Source organism: Sander lucioperca, chromosome 6 (assembly GCF_008315115.2).
Source record: "Sander lucioperca isolate FBNREF2018 chromosome 6, SLUC_FBN_1.2, whole genome shotgun sequence".
In the NCBI taxonomy this organism is placed as follows: Eukaryota; Metazoa; Chordata; class Actinopteri; order Perciformes; family Percidae; genus Sander; species Sander lucioperca.
In genome coordinates, this window is record NC_050178.1 from 10,370,117 (window position 1) to 10,391,984 (window position 21,868).

The 21,868-nt window shown below is 40.6% G+C and overlaps 1 protein-coding gene across 3 annotated transcripts in view; it reads left to right on the plus strand.

Annotated features, from left to right (window-relative positions):
• Positions 1 to 21,753, plus strand: part of asic1b (acid-sensing (proton-gated) ion channel 1b) — a 195,301-nt gene extending 173,548 nt beyond the window's left edge. For all 3 annotated transcript variants that reach the window (XM_031301827.2, XM_031301825.2, XM_031301826.2), the window contains 7 exons: positions 10,901 to 11,051; positions 11,990 to 12,046; positions 12,591 to 12,744; positions 17,230 to 17,321; positions 17,660 to 17,739; positions 18,350 to 18,451; positions 19,340 to 21,753. In XM_031301827.2, the coding sequence (XP_031157687.1) occupies positions 10,901 to 11,051; positions 11,990 to 12,046; positions 12,591 to 12,744; positions 17,230 to 17,321; positions 17,660 to 17,739; positions 18,350 to 18,451; positions 19,340 to 19,435 (732 nt within the window). In that variant the 3' untranslated portion in view covers positions 19,436 to 21,753. The remainder of the gene's footprint in view (positions 1 to 10,900; positions 11,052 to 11,989; positions 12,047 to 12,590; positions 12,745 to 17,229; positions 17,322 to 17,659; positions 17,740 to 18,349; positions 18,452 to 19,339) is intronic.
• The last annotated feature ends 115 nt before the right edge of the window (positions 21,754 to 21,868 follow it).

Consider the following 21,868-nt stretch of genomic DNA (forward strand, 5'->3'; position numbering starts at 1 on the left):
CAACACAACCACGTTGGCTGACTTGCGATAAATGCTGGTTGAAGAATGGGATGCCATCCCACAGCAGTGTGTGACCAGGCTGGTGACCAGCATGAGGAGGAGGTGCCAGGCTGTTGTGGCTGTGTATGGTTCTTCCACACGCTACTGAGGCTCCTGTTTGTGAAATGAATAAATTGTTAAATTGCCAATATGTCTTGTTTCTTCAAACTTCAATCATCCAATCCACCAAACACCAAAGAGTCAATGGCAGAATAAGCTGTTTGGCATTGGCAGAGAAGATTTGGCAAATCTTTCATGGGTGCAACCCACATATTCAGCGCCGCTGCTCATCCCACAAATGCATGTTCCTTACAAATGGGGCACCATTTGAAAGGGAACTAAACAGGCTTTCCAACGGTATAAGATTTATTGCCAAAAAGCATTGTTACCACAGAGAAATAATCTACTAAACACAAATTTCCTTACTTTTGTGCTAAGTTTACATAAAGTTACAATGTCCGATGTTCATGCCTGATTTCTTCATATGGTTCCTGATTTTACAGACACATAAAGTTGTGTGTCATCGGCATAGACATGAAAAGATTGAATTAGGGCTGTCAAAATAACGCGTTAATTTCGATTAATTAATCTGAGAAAAAATAACGCGTTAAAAGAAATAACGCAGATTAATCCATTTTGCCCCGGAGCCGTTCTAGCCATTATTCGACTGTAAAATGAAGGAGGGAGACAAGAATGTGCTGCCTGGATCATTGATTGGAACATTTACTTATACAAATCTTCTTCCTGAATAGGGTTGGGTACCGAAATCCAGTGCTAATATGGCACCGGTGCCTTAACAACCGGTATCTACCGGACCGAATAGCAACGCGGATTTCGGCGCCTCATTTCGGTGTCACTGATATGTTTGCACTTCTCTCTGATGCTCTGAAACAGACGTTACAGGCAACAGAAACATCGCTGCACGGGACGCTAGTTAACACTATACTCAACAGCAGCTAACGTTAGCCTACCGCTAGCTAGTTCACACTATACTTAACAGCAGCTAACGTTAGCCTACTGCTAGCTAGTAGCTGGATTAAACATGGTTACAATGCTGACAGCTAACGCTGAACGGTGTAAAGTGTGACTGTATTTCACTGTAGAGGATTCAACACCGGGATGTAACAGACTGCAGCTGCCGTTGTCGGAAAAACACAGACGGTGCGTTCAATGAAACCTACAGCCTCGTGGTGCATTCAAAGTTGTTGTTGTTAAATGCCCTTTTCCCATCTGGTGGTTGTTTTTCTCATTAAACAGCAATTTACTAGTGAAATATTTGTTATAGTTATTACATTATTATTAAATCATTTAATTTTGACCATATGGCCTAGCAATAAACAAGCCGTTATTTAATGTCGCTGACTGTTGTTTAGTACCCTTCTTTTTTTTTTTACTTTCCTAAAAAGTATCGGTTCAGGCACCGCTAAGGCACCGGGCAAAAATTATGTATGCAATTAATTTAGATTAATTAATCACAGAGTACGTAATTAATTCAATTACATTTTTTAATCGATTGACAGCCCTAGATTTAATATAACATATTATACGGCCAAGCATTCTTATGGCTTTGAGTCAGGTCTTGACAATACAAACTGCCTAGACTGTATGTGTACGTAGCGTTCCATGAATAATTACCTTAATAGAAATACTGCTAATCTCTCTCCAAGTCCTGATAGTATTTACAAAATCACACATTTTCTGTCTTTAAAGTTAAGGTATGTGTGTAAGTCAGCGTGGCTAGTAGTAATAATATGATTTTCCTGGTTTATTTCTGTTTTCATTGGTACAGTTAAGTTTTCTCTTTAATATATCATGATTTAGCCTGCCTAGGTTTGCTGGTGGTTTAGAAAAAACTCCCTTTGTCATACTGTACAACTACCATTTGACGTTGCTGTCAGTTTTTCAATAGGCAAAAGCATTTTAATGTGAAATGCAGTTTTCACTCTAACACCTTCAAATTGGATTGCTTTTCTGTCCCAGATGTCTGTTTACATGGACACTTAGAATTTGACGAGAAAATTGTCATGCAAACACCTTGTCTAGGGTGAACAAAGTGGCTAATATAATCAGTGATGCATCCTGGGATTATTGTGGGTGTTTCTGGGCTTTTAACCTCAGACATCCGGCATGGCCCAGGTGACCCTGCTAGAGTTGATCAAGCCCTGGTCTGTGTCCCAGTATCACTCACGCTCTCCTGCATACTGCCCTCGATCCTCAACCATCTGGAGGATCTTTCTGCTGCATCTGAGGCACTTCTGATGGCTCTGCCCCTGTCTGCTCCCGTCACTCCCAGCAGACTGAGAGTTTTACTGAACATTCACAGCCCAGTCAGCATCTCAGTGATTTGAAATTCAAACAGTGAGCACAAGCTGTTCGGTATCAAAAAATCCTCTCTGTGTGTTTAAGGATGTCAAGGCAAATGAGACGCATTCTGAATTTATTTGAAACTCCACTAAGGCATATTTGTATATGAATTTTGAATCAAATGTCTCTCTGTAATCTGAAAAGGTGGCTCCTGCTGAAACCACTGACATGTATCACCCATCTGTCTGCTCTACACAGATTTTAAACCTTCTGGTCCACACACAGACTACATGATTAATTTTCTTTCTTCCTCCATTACTAACATTTCCAAACATTAACTTGATAATCAAACGTATTATATAAAGTCATGTTACCGCAGAGAATTGAATACTTTACTTTACTTTACTTCAGTATTTCCATTTGATGCTACTTTATGCCTCTAATTCATTTCAGAGACAAATATTGTACTTTTGACTCCACTACATTTGTCTGACAGCTGTAGTTACTTTAAGACTAGGAGTTTACATTAAACCATATGATAAGCTTATAAAACACAATGTATTGTTAAATCTTAGATCCATAGTTCTTTAGTCTTTCAACCAAAGCAGTTGAACCAAAAGTGATTTCCTCTCTAAACTTCTCAGGTTGTTTTATTAAAATAAATAAATTAGAGGTAGAAATTATCTAATATTTAACCAAAATAGCAAAGATTACCAAAAAAGTCTAATAATAAATAAATAAATGTTCTAGCAGAACTCTCTTAACCATCTCTGGAACCCTTAGTCAGTGGTCAAGTAATTTATCCTGTGACGAAAACCCAGGATTGGGAACCACTGGACTATAGTTAAACCTAGTTGCACCTCAGCTACAACAGTAAAATGCTGCTTACATATTGTTGCATCACTATTACCAATCTAATAATGTACTATATAATTAGTCATGGGGGGCTTTTTTTTTTTTTGCAGAACGACTTGCAGTTTTGCAGTTTTACTTTTGAAGTACATTTTGCTTCTGTACTTTTATTTACTTTGATTTTGAATGCAGGACTTTTACTTGTAAGGGAGCACTTCACCATTTGTGTGTTTGGCTTTTACTTAGGTAAAGAATCTGGCTACTTCTTCCACTATTAAACGAAATGTTTCCTTAATCTGGGTGTTCACCATCGTCAGGTCACACTGTGTATGTGCCTCAGTGATTGAGCTACCCAGGAGAGTAACATATTTGTCGACAGCCGTTTTCAAGGCTTTTGTTGGACCCATGGGGGTTTGAATGACGGGTCCTACATGGTAAGCACTAGGGGTGTTACGATTCTCCACATCCTCGATTTGATACAATTTTCGATTCTAACGTCACGGTTCAATTCGATTCTCGATTTTGACATTTATTTTTTTCTAAAGCACAGGTTGCTATGCCATTTTTAGACTAGACTTGTATGCAATATAATATCTGACCTTTGTTCGCAATTCACCACACTACATTGTCAAATTTAAAACACTTATTAAAAACATAATGTAACAATAACTTACTATGTAAATCTTCAGTCAATTGGAAACTTGACAATTTGTCAATAAAGTAAAAAGAAAAAAAAGTGTGCCGACAATGCTGAGGGCAGACGCTTCGCAGCAGGTATTTGGTGTTTTAAGCCCCCAACGCCATCTTCCGCTCAGCGCTGCTGCCTGGAAGGAACCATAGACAGTATATAAGAATGGACCAACAGATCCCGTTGCTCTGGACGGAGACCAGTGAAGGAGAAGCACTTTTCCGGTGAGCGCTGAGCGTTATTGCGCAGCCTCCAACTGAGAGAGACGACGTAAATGTGACGTGAGCAACCTGTCTGAAAGTTGTAAGTCTTCTAGTAGCTGTGCCAAGAGAAATCTCAATCATTCCCAATCTTGCAGAGACGGAGAGCGTAGGTATATGTAAGGAGATAACATGGACACAGGCTAATTATTGCTAACTAAAATGCTAGTTAACATTAGTAATTACACTTAAACAGCTAACTCGAAACTGCCTGCAAGCTTCTCCTGTACTATACGGTAGTTCTCTTAATACATCCATGGTAATTCCTCTACTATGCGACAGTAAGTCCCGTGGTTATGACACAAAGTTAGCCTATTTTTACAAAAACGTCTGCTACGGAGCCATAATGTGAGGTACAAGGTAATGGAGCCTTTTATGCATTGTCGTGTTTCTTTAGAGATAAACAATGGACAAATAAAGTCTTTAAACGCTTCAGATGTAAAGTTATTCGCTGTCAAAGTGACGTCAAAATGAATGGCAGTCAATGGGACGCTAACGTCTGGTGATCGTTTGGTAGCATCAAAATGGCGCCATAGGAGGTTCGAGCTCTGAAGCGAAGCTTATCCACTTGGAAGGAACTAGGATTAGGCAATGGTTATGGTTAGCACTGCCTTGAAGGCTTGGTTGGGGGCTTAAAACACCATTGAGTCAGCACAGCGGATTATCGGCCTTTGGACAGTCTGGCGAGGTCAGTGACTCGAGTCTGTTCGGTGTGTTCCGTGCGATCTTTGGTGTTTTTTGCCCCCAACGTCTCCTTCCAGGCAGCGCGGCAATGGTTACGTTTAGGGTTAAGGTTAGGGTTAGCTGCCTGGAAGGCACCTTTGGAGGCAAAAAACATCATCGAGCGTTCTGTGCTGTCGTCCGTTGGAGGAGCTGTCTGCCTTCATTTTCGCCGACCTGACATGCTCAGTCGGAGACAGGGCAGTCGGGACTCACCCGGAAATGGCAAGTGGGATGAGCGTGACTAAAGCCTCTCAAAATCTGACGTAAATCTTTTAAACTGACCTTTGTCGATCTGAAATGAAGACAGATTCAGCAACTGCATGGCCTATTTCTCGCTTAAAATGTTTTCAGAAACATGTTTCGGTGAACTATTTTAGTACAATATGAGATCATATTCTGAATGAGTCGCCAGTAATGGCCGGTTGAAAAATCCCAAATCCGGAAGCAGCAGGCAGACCCATGTGACGTGTTCGTCCATAGACATATATATGCCCATATATATTGTCACTGCCCGATGTGAGTCGAGTGCAGATGTGAGTCGCGCATGCGTCACTTTGCGACAAGTAGCCTACAAGATGCTAACGGCTTTTTGAGCTAAGGCACAGTCTATGAGCTAACTTAGCAATCAAACAAACAAAAACGTTTTAGCTATCTATATAGCTAAAACGTTTTTGAAATGACTGCTAGCTAGCTGGCTACAAGTTAGCAATCAAACACAACAAAGGCTGTCACTTGAATGGCATTTTGAGCTAACGTTAGCAACCAAACAGTCATAGGTAGCTACAACGTTTTTGAAATGATTACCATCTTCTGTTATTGTATGTAAAGAGAAACGTTTATTATTTTATAGATTTCACAAATTTCAGTATGACACGTTATGCCGTAAACAGTTTAAATCTGAGCATGCGCGACTCACATCTGTACTCGACTCACATCGGGCAGTGACACACACACACACACACACACACACACACACACACACACATATATATATATATATATGCGTTCGTCCAATCAGCTGCCGGTTTTCATTTTTTGGGTGACAATACAGATTAGCGCCACCTGCTGTTATGGAGACTTATTCTCGTCGCTTTGGTGTGTTCCGAGGCACATTTTTGACCAACTCGGGGACACTGATCAGTGCAACTGCCTTTTCTGCCAACGGTCGGCCGTCTGGTTGGTGGGTTAGGGTTAGGCGTTAAACCTGCATGCATGCTGAAATTCAACCGTGCGGTTTTGTTGGAATTAAGCTATAAACAGAGGAAAACGCCACTAGCTGCTAGGCTAACGTGCAATGCAAACAGAGCTTGCAAACTGTGGCTTTTTTGTCAACAACGCGAAAATTGTCAACATATGTCACTGGAAATCCAAAATACTTCCACACCGGCGACTTCAGTGAAAGAGGAGGGGGTTCAAGTTCTGTCGAGGAGTTTGACTTGCAGCACTTCAACACGTGTGTTTCTTCCGCTTAAGCCAACCGGACGTGACATGGGGCCGTGGCAGCATCGGCGATTCCATTTTCTTAATTCGAAATTAGAGATTGTGACTTAATTTCGGTCACCCTTAGTAAGCACTGCACTCTCAGCACTATGCTGTGTTTTGAAGGACGACTGCTTCTTGCCTTCACACAAAGGAGGTTAAAAACATCATTTTGGCTGGGAATCAATCTTGTGTTTCACACAGAAGGCAAAAAAATGTGCTTCAGACAGGCCCATCAATAATGTGACAAAGGTAAGGACAGTTACTCTTTTGGTTGAAAAGGCTGTTTTTTATTGGAAATTGAACGCTGAAAAATATCTAGCAATCCCACAGTGCAATTGAAGGGACCGTTCATGTTTGCTGAACCTTTGGAGACTTTGGGCCATTGTACAGTTCTGATAGTTACAAACTTGGGGCCTTAACAATTACTATAGAAACACAAACTTTCCCCAGTCATCTTGTGGAAGTCTGTTTGGCTCAGTGAAACAAAGTGAATGCAGGTTATTTTTAAACTGTAAATAATTCTGCAGGTATGATACAAACATACAGCCAGACAAATCATATACTCTGGCCCCTAATATGCTACAAAACCATGCATAATGAATGGTGGAGAGAAAGGGATGGATTTGTGAGTGATCTCAGTCCTTCCACGTCCACACTACCAGTGAGTGTTCCAGTGTCGGCGGGCTGCAGCAGGATTTTGCATGCTGCCAATGTCGCATCTGCAGGAAACTGTCCCTCTTTGTTTTTCTCGATTTCTCAGTATCTCCGTCACTTTTTTCCTACAACAGTTATTACAATTCCTCTAATACAATCCCTCTGTCTTTAATATGATCCCCCGTCTCGTTCTCTCTCTCTATATTTATTTATTTCATTGGCTGGCAGGCTCACTCTTCATTAATCTAATGCAGTTTGCTCACATTCATTCAGCTGCCTGTTTCTGCAGTCCTGTAGTGTAAAACTGTCAGGGTCTTTTCTGCCAGCCAAACTGTCACTCACCATGATCCTACAAAAGAAAAACTGCAATTTCTCCCTACTTAAAAGCAAAAAGAACAGAACGTTTGTTCCCCCTTTCACCTCTGTTTCTGTCCGCAGGGTCTTGCTGACTCTTGGCTTTCCTCTTTCGTTTGCGCTCTCTCACTCAGTTGAGAAAGGGGGAATTGAGGTCACAATCTTAACATGATTTGTTTTCTTCTTCATGGTCGTTAAACAGCATGCTAACATGTCCTGAAATTTCTTACGCCAGTTTCACTTTTGTTGTCCACACTTGCAGAATTAAACTTTTGCAGAAGTTTAACCAGTAGGAAGTAATGTTACCACAAGGTGGTTTAGGATGGCTAAATAGAGCTTTTGAAGATGCAGAGAAATTGAAATAGCAGAACTCTGAGCATAAGAGAGCCATTACCCAGTCACATAGCTCTTCCAATAGTTCTAGCCTACGTGATGAGGAAAATAAATACACAAGCAGCTTTTACTGATTACCACATTTTACCCAGCTCTGATTGTTTTTATGTTCTCTTTGACTTTGTGAAACGTCCTTGATGTGAAAATAGGCAAAGGAATCATGATAATCTCCTGATTTAGATTTTAGTCTGAGCTATCTGGTTTACTTGAGTGATCGGTACATTATGTGTATGTGTGTGTGAACTCTGTATGTGCATGTTGAATGTCGTCTTGGGTTATTAGTAACCAAATCCAGTGCGCGACACACGTGGCTGCCTCTTGCACCTCAGTACAAATTGTAAAAAGCAGGCCCCTAAATCATAACAGTGGCCTTTAATTTATTGCTGTGTGAGCACTCAGTGATGCACTGTTTGAACCGATGAGACGGAAACACACAGGGGCTGTTGTATAGCTTGGCACTTTATTTAATGCATCAAAGTTTGTCCTTTTTTAAGACAGCTGAAATTTAAATGAATATTGCTAATATTTTCATATATGTACATTTCAAAAAGCACTCCGAGTGATTTCAGTTTACGTTTTCTACATGTATACTATGGTACAACCTTAAGTATAAACAATACTTATTGGGACTTGTTTTGGAGTTGGATGTATATATTTTTGCGTTTGTCCTACGTTATATGTCCCAATTTTTCTATTAATTTCTACTTAGTTATTTTCTGTCTATTGGTTCAGTTTTTTTCCTATCATTTTGATTCTATAATGTTTAGATGCCCTGATGATAGAGGCCAGGGAGTAGTAGCGCCTATAGGGTTGTGATCTCTCCAGTGGTCAAGTAATATGCTCATCATTATCCCATCTTAATTCATGGTTATTTCTTTTTCTTTTTAAGTATTATGACTGTGCTGGTTTTCTGACCTAGACTTATATTAGTTTTTGTTGATGATTAATTGGTTTTCTGTTTACATGCTGTTTAAATGGCCCTCTATATGCCTTATTCCATGTTACCATGTGCTATTTTATAAAAAAGAAAGGAAACTAAACACTTCTGTACCACAGAGACCTGCAAAGAGGAGAGACTCAGATACACTACTCACACAAAGGGACAAGACACAACAGATGCTGAGAGAAATAATTGAATTAAAGACAACACATGATGTAAAAGTAGTTCATCATTTATTACAGTTTTGAGTATCCAATGAACTCATGTGTTTGAACTGTGGGAGGAAACCGGAGCAAAACCTGCAGGAAACCCACACAAAACATGCACATTCCACAAAGGTGACTGTGCTAAGAAGTAAGCTACTGTGCTGCCTACACATATATAAAGTGTGTCTTTATGTACAGAGAATGAGATGTGTAATGATGAGTGCGAGACCGGTCTTGTCGTCACTTTCCGTCCACAGGGCCAGGCAGGTGGGAACTGTCATTGAAATCAGTTGGATCAGCAAGAGAACAAGTCTTTCACTCTGAAACACAGAAAAACCGACAAGTTTCAGAACGTTGTTGAGAGAGATTATCTTTTCTTTTCTTTTTTTACAAACAAGAAAGCTGTATGAACATGGTAGTAAAACCACTGGCATATGTCTGAGCAGTTAAAAAAGAGTGAAATAACAATACATAAAAGAAAAAGTTTGAAGCTGCAACTGTATTTCAAACTGCATTTAAAAGTGGCCCAAACCTTTCATTGACAAACATCTGTTTCCAATGACAGTGTGAACGGATCAAATCACACTGGCATTACAGACAAACTACATACGTGTCATTATGTACTGTAGGTTTTTAATACGTTCATGCTTGTTGAATTCTTGCCTCTATACTGCATAGTGTTAAATAACATTGTATTTTGTCAGCCTGCTCTTTGTGAGCCATAGAGTAACATATTAGGCAACACGTGCTAACTGTTATAGTTAAAACTGTAAAATAAAAAGGGTAACAGCTGCATGTGGTGGAGCACCGGCGAGCAGAAAGTTTTCCTGCATGTAGGGCAGCCTATATGGCACTGCATCATGTTTTCTCAGTTTAACGGCACCCATTAGTGCACTGCATCTTGATTTCTTTACTGAAAGGCCACCCTAGCAGGCACTTCATCATGTTTTATCTGCCATCGGGGCATCCAAGAGGGCACTTTTGCTGCAGGTTTTTCTTTTTTTTTTTTTTTTCGAACATAGGGGAAACGAGGGCGGTCACCCCTCTGCACCCCTCCCCTGAGTCCACCAGTGGGCACACGCTTCAAGATTCAAAGGTTTTATTTCTCACATGAAGAGCTGAAACAATCAGTCAATTAATTAATCGATTAGTCAATCATATTCATTGTTTTAAGTGATATAAAAATCCACTTGCATCAGCTTTTCAAATGTGAACATTTGCTTGGTTAGAACTTGGTTTTATTAGTCTTATTGGTTTATAGTTAACTAAATACCTCTGGGGTTTCGATGGAGAATGGAAAAATAATAATTAGAAAAATAAATATAAAAGATGAATGTAATGTAAATGGTTGTGCGAGCCGTACCAAAAAATGTAATACACGCTGTGCATGGCACTGCAAAGGATTCACAGAAGACCATGTGTTAGACGTCGAGGATATACAGAGGTCAGAGGATGGGAGGGAGGACGAACAGAGATGTCTACATATCTATATAAAGTGGATATTTTATTGCACATATTGCACAAGAGTGATAGAAAATGCACATTTGCGGATCAGAAGGAATATGGCAACACACATTGTACAAAAGCCTGTTTGTGCTTCCCTAGATGACTAGTTTGAACATCTTGGAGCACACGGACATGTGCAGCAAAGCTTTTTAGAGTGTAGACTTCAACATCACAGCTCTACTGCACAGCTGATACCATTCAGTTCCTGCATGGAGAGTGGGCAGTACAATGGAAGCACCGGAGACACTGGGAATAGAAGACGCGTAGGAGAGAAGCTCCCACAATAAGCACCACTATACACATGTATTCACCATAGAGTAAGAACGAGATTCATTTTCTGTGCCAAATAAATTAGATGTGTAACGGCTTCTAATATAGATATATTGACAGAAAGTACAAGGTATAAAGATTGCATTAACAGAGCACAAGAAAGGATGTTCAACAGACAATATGCTCTATAATTAAAGTGGTTCTGCGCTGTTGCTTCTGTCTCTGTCAGCTGACGTACCTGCCTCCACCGTGGGGGGACTGCAAGGCCACACCGATGGACTCAGACTTCTTCAACACTTACAGCATCACGGCCTGCCGGATCGACTGTGAGACACGATACCTGGTGGAGAACTGCAACTGCAGGATGGTCCATATGCCCGGTAGGAACCAGAAGGGCATCTTATTGCTGGATACAAAAGCTGTATATCTACATTTATTCATAAAGATTAAGATGTTGCAGTGCCTGTTGATGTTGTTGGAAGTGCTTTCATTTGAAATCGTGGTGACAAAAGCTATTTTTAAGGAACAAACAGCTATTTGCCAGCGACTGCAGATGCATCAGATACTTTCACACTCCAGTGATTCAGAAAACTCAACTATTTTCACTTTGTGTTTGTGCAGTGATTACAGCTGGCATTTACTGTCGAGCTTCTACATTTAATCACAGTGTGTCATCTCAGAAGGCAAATTGAAAAGGAGTTTAGCACAGAGGAAACATTCGAATTTGGCCTCCGTTAACCTGCACTCACCTGTCCAATAATTGTTAATGTCTCTCTCTTCAATCAGGGTTACTTTCAGCTCTGTGTTTGCACATCTAGAGAGAGCAGAGACAATCCATCTGTGTTGTAATCAGGATTAGCTGCTATCTTATAGTGATTGTGCAATTGATTAATGTGAGTCTCCAGAGAACTCCCCAGCTAAAATCCTCTGCTCCTATTCATCTCTGCTATCTCGCTGTCATGTGAGTGTATGAAGCAAAATGCAGTGAATAATTGCATCTGGGAAATTATTTCCTCTACCTCTAAGACATGTCTTTTTTCCTGAGGGAGAGGGATGGCTCAACTGCCACTAGAGACAAAGATGGAGAGGGTGACACAGACTGAAAGTGGTGACGATAGGCAGCGAAAGTACAAAAGTTAATAAAATCAATTACGAGATGTGATCACATTTGTGAGGAATATGCTGTCGTGATAAGGACAGTAATGACAAAGACAAAATTATTTATAAGCCCAGATCTCGCTTCTTTGAAAACCCTATTGTTCACTTTCTCCCTTGTTTTGTTCACATTGAGAACATTGTTTCTCCTTCCTGTCCTTAGGAGATGCCCCATACTGCACCCCGGAGCAGTACAAGGAGTGTGCAGATCCTGCCTTGGGTAAGCAGAAGACTGTGTGTGTGTGTGTGTGTGTGTGTGTGTGTGTGTGTGTGTGTGTGTGTGTGTGTGTGTGTGTGTGTGTGTGTGTGTGCGCGCACTGTTCAATGTCTATGTCCCACTGTTCTGAGCCCCCGTTGATAACAGAAAAGAGTGTGCCTTAAGCCTGATGGTGATCATTCTCAAAGAGTAAACCTCAGGCCTGGCGCTGAGGCTCTCTTTTTCACACTCCCCTGCCTCTCCATCAACTGATACCTTTCAGGCCTTTCATGTCTGTTGCTTGTTGTCAATTTCTGTCTTTTTCACGTGTTGGCCTCTGGCTGCTGCTTTCTTGCTGACTCTTTCACTGTGTGTCTTCTATGTTTTATATTTCTTAAAATGGTCCCTTCGGTGTCGGTGTCTCCTTGCGGCATCTTTTCACAAGTTTGATGCCTTTCACTCTGCTGGCATAATGTTTGTCATCTTGGGCTAGCGATACATTTATCTACCCTAGTGTCTTCTCTGTTTCAATCTCTTCAATTGTCTTTCTGCCTAATCTATTTTTCAGACTTTCTTGTTGAGAGAGACAATGACTACTGCGTGTGTGAGACACCGTGCAACATGACGCGCTACGGTAAAGAGATGTCCTTTGTCAAGATACCCAGCAAAGCATCAGCCAAGTACCTCGCCAAGAAATTCAACAAGACAGAGCAGTACATATCGTAAGTCACATTCTTATGTCTTACTGTATTTCTCCAATGATGAGCACAAGATGTCTCCTACGTCACTGTAAATTCCATACTAAGGGTATGTGTGTGTTGGATGTTTCCGGTTTTCACCACACACTTCTTTAAGTTGCATATCTGATCACGACTGTCTTCCAAACTAGTTATTATGTTATTATATCATTTTTATACACACATGTCTTAAAGGAGAATTCCGGCCAATTTTTACGTTAATCTTGATCGCTATAGCTATGCGAGTACTTTTGATAGAAAAAAACCCGACCTGGATCGGTCCTAGCAAACTGGAGTTGCTGCAGCTACGTGTACAAGCTGCCACTTCCACTCTACAACTTGTCCTGACAACTGCCGTTTTAGCTCAGTGGAAGCTTGTACACGTAGCTGCAGCAACTCCAGTTTGTTAGGAACGATCCAGGTCAGGTCTTTTTCTACCGAAAGTACTCGCATAGCTATAGCGATCAAGATTAACGTAAAAATTGGCCGGAATTCTCCTTTAAACTCATATTTAAGATGAGCACAGAGACCCTTCCGCAAATAAGCCTGAAAACTCTAAAAAACAAAACAAAACTCTTTTAGTGTCAGACTCTGCACATTTTTGGGTTGACACTTCAAGTGTTCTATATTACCTTTTTCAGTGATGGGTGATAATTGAGGAATTCCACCAACTTCTAATTAACCCGAGAGGAAATGTGTCTTGATCACAGTGCTACAGTCTGTTGCTTCACATAAAATATCACAAGAACACTAGAAGGACACTTGGAGAGACTTCCACCAAGGCATGCCCTATCTCGCAATGTTAATGCAGTATGAAATAAAAACCTAAACTAAACTGGCCATTCTCCAACCATGTATTTAAAACCACAAAACACACGCAGAATTTTTTTTTAAACCAAACAAAAATGAAAACTAAAAACTAATTGAAAATGCAATATTATTACTGTAACCTTGATCCGCCACGAAATGCGTAATGCATTCACTTGAGAAAAAAAATCTGCCCTGTTTTTTTCTGAATTTAATGAGATAATTATCTCAGAAATATACAGCACATTTTCATAGATAGATACACTAAATACATTTTTAATTTATCAATGATTCTCTGTCAAATCAGCAGAGGGATTCATGTAGAAGCAACTGTAACAATGACAGACAGACAGAACATGTCACTTATTAGTCTGAGTCTGTTTTAACTTTTTCTTGAATCTGCTGGAATGGGAACCTCAGCATCAAGGCCAAAAAGGCACTATCCAATTCAATTTCAATTCAATTTTATTTATAGTATCAAATCATAACAAGAGTTATCTCGAGACACTTTACAGATAGAGTAGGTCTAGACCACACTCTATAATTTACAAAGCCCCAACAATTCCAATAGTTCCCCCAAGAGCAAGCATTAGCAGTGGCTATTGCGACAGTGGCGAGGAAAAACTCCCTTTTAGGAAGAAACCTCGGCAGACCCAGACTCTTGGTGGGCGGTGTCTGACGGTTGGGGTTATGACGGTACGGGATGTAGCGTGGCACAGCAGAGCATGGGTGGACGCGGCAGGACGTAGCCGGACATTGCAGGGAATCGCAGAGCGTAGCAGGGTGTAGCAGGTCCATAGCAACAGCTGCACCCAAGACCCAGATCTTGGTGTCACCCTAATCCGAGGCGATGTTCTGGGCGAAGAAGAAACATAAGGACTCCGGGGAGTAAACTCCCCAGAGCTAGGTTAGTAACAAGCACTTCTGGGACAGGATGTGCATAAAAGGAAACAAAAGAAAAGAGCGTGTGAAAGTGATAGTGAAAGTGAGAAGCAGGATCTTGGGGGTACAGCAGAGTATGCTACCTGACCTGTTTAGCAGACAGGTAGGAGGAAGGCTGAAGCCATCCTGTCTGACAGCGCCTACCCCCTATACTCTGAATTTCAGACTTTTCCTTCTGGCTCAAGGTTCAGATTCCCACCTGTTAAGAGTAACAGGTACAATCACTCCTTCATCCCATTGCTGCACTGGAAATCTCTTGATACAAGGTTGCATCATACGTAAGTGTTATATATAATATAATAGAATTGAAATGTTTAGCAACTTGCTAACAGTAGATGCTGCACAATAACTGCTGTAACCTGTTAACTTGGATTTTTTTCACGAAAGTGAGGAAACTGAATGAAGAGCTTACATCAGAGCTTGACTTGATTAATCAGCCAAGTATGGACTGTTTCTTTGCCAAATCTAATAAAAAGATCAAAAGCAGTTCAAGGAATGAGAGGGTGCAATAATAGTTTCTTTCATCTATCATTCCGGGCAGAGCTGTTGAGGACAAGATAATTACACCATATGTAGTCAAAGTGCTGCAGAAACCTTTCACTTCTCCCTGCTGAAAGTTTTATTTAATTCCCTGCGGATAGCTGTGAGTCCATCTAGTTCATGTTTTGACTGGCCATATTTCAAGCAATGTCAGTCTGATCAGCATTAGCTGGGAGTGGTCTGGTATCTGGGCTGCACAGTGTTTAGTGGTGTGAAACTGAAGTTTGTGACAGTGGATTGTCTTTAGAGAGAGAGAGAGAGAGAGAGAGATTGGCTGTTTGACCACAGCTTTGAACAGATATATTGCAGGTTACTCACTGAGAACAACTGACAAGCAAGCATGCAAACTAGCACTGTTTTGACCTGGTATTAAATCCAATGTGAGTGATCTGATCTACAAGTGGACAGGTAAGTGTGTTCCCACCTGGCAGTACAATGTGTCTCCAAATGCGTCCTGAGTGACCACTTGTGATCGGATCTCACTTCCACGCTCTTTATGCAAATAAACATGTACATCATTTCTGTTTGCATACAGGCTGGTTGAATGTGAGTGTGTGCATAAATGTCAGTTGTTACTTTCACATAAATCATACATTAGAAATGTGCGATGACTAACGTTAATGACAAAATGCTGCCCACAGTCTGTCTGTGTGCCGACATAAGAAGGTCTACTGACTGGTGCCGGGACCTGTGCAGGAGAGAAAGACGTTTTTACAGCTTCTAACTGAATATATTTGTGGTTTAAAGTTTAGTTTCTATATCCCCTTTATTTTACATTTCATGTTCGCTTTTAAGAGTCGTGTTAAGTTACTGCTAATGAAGACCCAACATTTCCTGATTTTGCTGCTTCATAATAAAAGCTTTTAAATAACAATATAACAGAAACAGGGGTGGCCTCTAGCTCACCCAGTAAGAGCGTGTGCCCCATGTAGGCTGAGTCCTTTGCAGCGGCGCGGGTTCAAATCCGACCTACTGCCCTTTGATGCGTGTCATTCCCCATCTCTCTCCCACCTTTCCTGTCCATCCACTGTCACTATCTAATAAAGGGAAAAGCCCCAAAAAATAATCTTTAAAAAAAATATATATATAACGGAAACAGCGGCACATCGCCAACAGTATGATAATAACATCCAAAACACACGATTCACTCTCAGTGGTTTCTGTGACATGAGAACTACTTTAAATTAGTACGTAGTTCTGCTCACAGTTGAGACGATCCTTAATGTGTCTGAGGACACGTGTACACACTGCACTCCTTATGTGGCCACATGTTGCGCAGACCACCTAAGAATGTGGATGAGTGCATTTTCACTTGTAAATTAGAGCTGTCCAATTGTGATCCAGTCAGTCAGGTCAGATTTTAATTACCAGGTCAAAACAGGGCTTGACAGGCCTGTGGGTGTATGTAAAAAAAAAAGGTTGTGAACCACTGACCTAGATATTACCTCCCCAGGCAAGGAATTAAGTGTATGATGATTGTTTTTCATGGTGTTTACTAAGGATATTTGATGTGCTTTTAATAACGTTTTTGAAGTCCAACTGCAGGACCTGGAGTATATCTCCCCTCCCACACGCTCATTCTGTAATAGTACATCTCCATCTCTACATTATCAGCTGTAATTTGCATTTTAACTACGGCCCTCGGCTTTACCAGAGTTTCCTTTAAGACTGACAGATCATCACTTGTCTTGACTTAAATTTAAAGACAACTACAAATTTGAATTATGGTACTGTGAATCTTTTTTTTTTTTTAATCGAGAATCGTTTTTGAATCGAAAATCGATTTTGAATCGAATCTTTAGCCTGAAAATCAATATCGAATCGAATCGTGACATTTTCTGAATCGTGCACCCCTACTGCTTGGCTGCTGGGCCTTAAAATCATCCTCACTGTTTTTCTTTCTGCTGAAGTCCTGCGTTTTAGAAATGAACACAGCATGAAATCAACTAGCTGTCATTATTTCCCTTGTTTTCCTCAATGACCAGACCCACCAAGGGGAAATTAGCTACTGACGGCAGGATATTTGCTCAACTCGATGCATCTGCTCTGTTATCTGCAGGAAGTGGCAGACTCACAAATCATCTTCTGCGCCTGAGGACACAAAAAAAAAAAAGTGTATAAAATATAAACTGAAACATTTGTATATGTGACTTAAGACTCTGCTTTTCTCTCTGTTTACAGTGATAACATTATGGTTCTGGATATCTTCTTTGAAGCGCTGAACTACGAAACCATTGAACAAAAGAAAGCCTACGAATTGGCAGGCCTTCTGGGTAAGTAACTGGCTGTCACGTATTTTCATGGGAATTGATAATATGCAGTATGCAACATGACGGATGCCTTTTATCCAAAGTGACAGTAACTCAAGCGCTTGCATTTTTATAATAGGTATTCAGGTCCCAGAAGACACAGAACTGTCTCTTTAATCATGGCTTTTCAGCTACTTTTTTTACTTTTACACATCTATGTTTTCTGTCACATTTCTCACCTTTAAGACCTTAATAAAGATGAAAAGTACGTTTCAAAGCTGTTTCATGTGAATGAAGAGAGATGGTGTTCCTCTCTGCTTTGTTTAAAGGTACAATTTGTGCTTTCTTATTTGTCTTTTCAGGTGATATTGGAGGTCAGATGGGTCTCTTCATCGGAGCCAGCATCCTCACTATTCTCGAACTCTTTGACTATCTATATGAGGTAAAATATCTCCCATCCCATCAGGAGCCTCTCACTCACATCCAGTGCAATATATTGTCTATGGAAAAGTGTACTGCTCCAGTATTATTGAAATTACCTGCTCACAAAATGGAGTTCTTCACACAATTTTACCATCCGCACAAGGACGTGTGTTAGCGAGCATGACGAACACTGTGTCCCTCACAACCCTGCAGCCCATCTCTGTACAACACACACACACACACACACACACACACACACACACACACACACACACACAACTCAGCTCAAGCAACTCTGAATACATTAACATTTTGGATGTATTATATTTTAGATTAGTCAGGATGTCTCTGTCTGTTCTCATTAGAGCAACTCTGTGTTGGGTCATACTTCCTCTACGCCTTCCCTTCTACCAACAATGCAGAAATCTTTTGTGCTCATGTCCAGGTTTGAGGAGGAAACATATTTATAGATGCATAAAATCAATCTCTATTGAATTTCACTTTGCCTGATCCTTCAAACACCAAAGCGTGTGGGCTTGAACTATGAAAAGATAAAACACAAAAAAGTTTTTTGAATATTGTGTTTTGATCCCATAAGGTTGGTAATGGGTGTCCTCGCCTATTTTCAGGTGATCAAGTATAAGCTGTGCCGATGCGTCAAGAAGAAACACAAAGGCCGCAACAACAATGACCGAGGAGCTGTGCTGAGCCTGGATGATGTGAAACGCCATGTCAGTAGGCTGCTGCTATGTACTTTTACTGTGTCAGACTGCATTTCTTTGACAGTGGCACACTCTCTTCTTTGTCTTCACTGGTCTCAGCTGCAGCCAGAGTGAAGGAGGACATAACGGTGACAGTGGTGGTGGTGGTGGGGAAGAGTCAAGGAGTTGGTGAAGACATAGAGATGGAGGAAACTAGGAAGGGAAAGAGAGACAGGAAAGGGAGTGAAACGGTGATTGGGATGAGACGGAGAGAAAATTGAGAGAGAGAGAGAGAGAGAGAGAGAGAGAGAGAGAGAGAAAATTGAGAGAGAGAGAAAATTGAGAGAGAGAGAGAAAATTGAGAGAGAGAGAGAGAGAGAGAGAGAGAGAGAGAGAGAGAGAGAGAGAGAGAGAGAGAGAGAGAGAGAGAGAGAGAGAGAAGTAGGACAGCGGAAAGTGGCTTGAATTTAATCTAAACTGGTGGAAGGGACCAGCAGGGACAGGCCGGAATTAGAGCTTTGGAGGGTGTGACAGCTTACTTATTTCCAAGTGTAAATGAAGCCAGTTCACTTTAATTGGAAGTCAGACCCCTAGCTGAGAAAAAAGGGAAAGATGTGCTCCTCCTCTGATCTGCTATCCTGTCTGACTTAGTAGTCTTTCCAACCATTTTTTTTTAACTCCATTGTTTCTTAGGAACATTTTTTCTCTCTTGCCTAGCTTGTTGCTCATGTCATGTTTTTCTGGGAGTTTATGACTTTAAGGTTCTCTCCAATGCCTGTTATTTTCTGGTTTTACACTGGGTGCAATGACTCCCCCTATGCACATTTGCATCCCCTCTATCTCAATGCTTCCTCTCTTCTTCTCTATTTTATCTTACTTGCCTTTTTTATTTCCTCTCTCTCCCCATTTCTCTCTCAGGCTCCTTGCGAGAACCTGCGTACACCATCAACATATCCTGGCAACATGCTACCTCATCACCCGGGCCAGGGCAACTTTGAAGACTTCACATGCTGAGCAGATACCCATATGAAGCATCAAAGTGCGTGTTATGCAACCAAAGCCAACCATACAACAAGAACTATCCGGCACAGGGAGTGTGAGGAACTGATACGAAGTCTAACAGAGGCACTTTTTACATACAAAAGGAGTAAAGCGGACAAATCAAATACGACAAAGAACTGTCACCCGAGGCCAAGTGGGGAGGATATCCCAAAAAATAAAAAAATATCTGTCAATTTTCCAGAGAACATTTCATGCAGCACTCTTCTATCTCTGTGTTTTCCTCTGGAATACTGCCGCAAAGGATGCTCATGAAGGAACCTTGCCAACACGGACCTCTCTTTCAAAAGACAAAAAGTAAAATGTAAAAATAAACAAGGGAACATGTACAGCTATCTCACCATAGACAGCAGATCATAAAAAGAGCCCCCATGCCTTTAAATAACACCGCAACACACGATAGTTTCACACAACACTGGCCTGCTAGTGGGACAAATATTCATACTGCTTACTCCTCTGTACATGTAGCAACATCTGTAACTGTTGCAACGTTTCATAAAACAGCAGCTGGACTCTGTGTAGTTTGTACGAGAATGTATCTATGTTCATGATTGAGTGTAGTCGGGTGTGCAGGGAAATGTTCGGGGCTTGTGGTTACAGTGGTAGTGCTAGAGGTGCATCATCTACCATTTAAAATGTACTGGTGATGATTTCAGGTCTACTCATGTAAATGCATGCTTGTATTTGTCCAGTGCATGTTTTTCATTTCATCTCAAATTTTTTCTTTTATATATTTATATATATAAATATTATAATTACCAAGTTTGCCTAAATGATATACAGGAAAAGGAAGATGATACATCCTATATATTTGTGTGTGCGTGTATTTGTTGACTGTGCCATGAATGAATGACCTGCACCTAATTTCATTTCTCATCCATTAGTTTTTTCATTTTCACATGTGCCCGACGAGTCGAGGAGTTTTCATTCAATTTCATTAAACTCTTAGTCTCGACTGCAGGATGATTTGAGGTGATTTTTTTTTCTCGGGGAGTTAATCACTAAAATCCTTGGAGTTTTGTGGGGCTGTTAAACGTTCTGTATCTGTGTTCTAGTTGCAAAAGTCTTATCAAAGCACAATACCACCAGTATGTAGAGGTGATGTAAAAGACAACGTACTATTCTTGATATATTGTCATATTATTAATATCGTGTTGATCCGACTGTTTTTCAGTTGTTTTTTTCTTTCATATAAAACATACTCGATATAGCCTGATAATCCTGTCTCCATCGTCCAGGTAATAGGCTGGTCTATTTAGTTATCAAAGCATAAATAAAATGTAAATATCATTTTGGAAAGTGTGTTTCTTCTGAGGTTTTATTCTTATCAGTGAATTCCCTCTCTGAAACCTTTATTTGTCCGTTTGGTTGAGGTAAACAGGGAAAGCAATGTATTTTTCAACTCCAGATACTGTATAAATGTTTTTAATCACAAGTAGCTCTCAGAAAATCTGATTAAGCATTCTGTGCTTCATCTAAAGTTGTTTTGTGTTTTGCTTCATACAACATTTTCTTGGAATTAAATCAGCATTAAGGGTTTGGGGGCAGGAGCTTGGTATTAAACTAGATATTACTTATCTACTTCAACCTTTCATTTGTACTGCAGTTAAACAGCTGCAAGCCACAACATTGCTGTTTTAAGCCCCATACTCTTGGAATGTAATTATAGTTTATGCTGTTGTATGGCAAAAGGATAGATGAGAAATATCCTGCACAGCCAATACAAGTTTTATCAAGATTTTATCACCCAGCAGCCACACATTCTGGACGGCTTCTCTTGTATTCTTTTGTACATCTGGTGCTCCCAGCTGCCACACTTGTATTAGAAAAGCGGCTTGGTGATGCATGACTTTGTGAATATTAGAGCCCAGTTAAGCGCCCTCAAACATGGTCTGCCTTGAAATCATGGTTGTTGCCCAGACGGCTGCACATCAGTCCACTTTTACCAGACACTAAGGGTTATTCTAGGACAGGGAGTTTACTTAGTTATGTTTTAATGATTTCTTTTAGTGGGGAAACCAAACATCAACACTGTTCATCCAATGTGAGTGTGCATTCATTTTTTTATTATTCAGAGGAGAAACCTCAGCTGGTAACCACGCATTAATATACAAGTGTTAAAGCTCCCGGGAACCAGCTCCAACATCTGAGGAAGTTTTTCCCTGTTTTGAATGTCTGAAACATGATGTTGCCCCCTGATAGTTTTATCATTTTCTGTTGTACCTGCCAAGAAGACAAATTAATCAAAAAATAAAAGATGATGCTGTTCATTTCCTGCTGGCATATGTGTCTTTGTCTGAGTGACAGTCTTGCAACTCAGAAGATTGCAGGGGAGAGTCAGAATACAGGAGAGCAGAAATCCTTTCCATCCTAAGAAGGCTCTGGGGC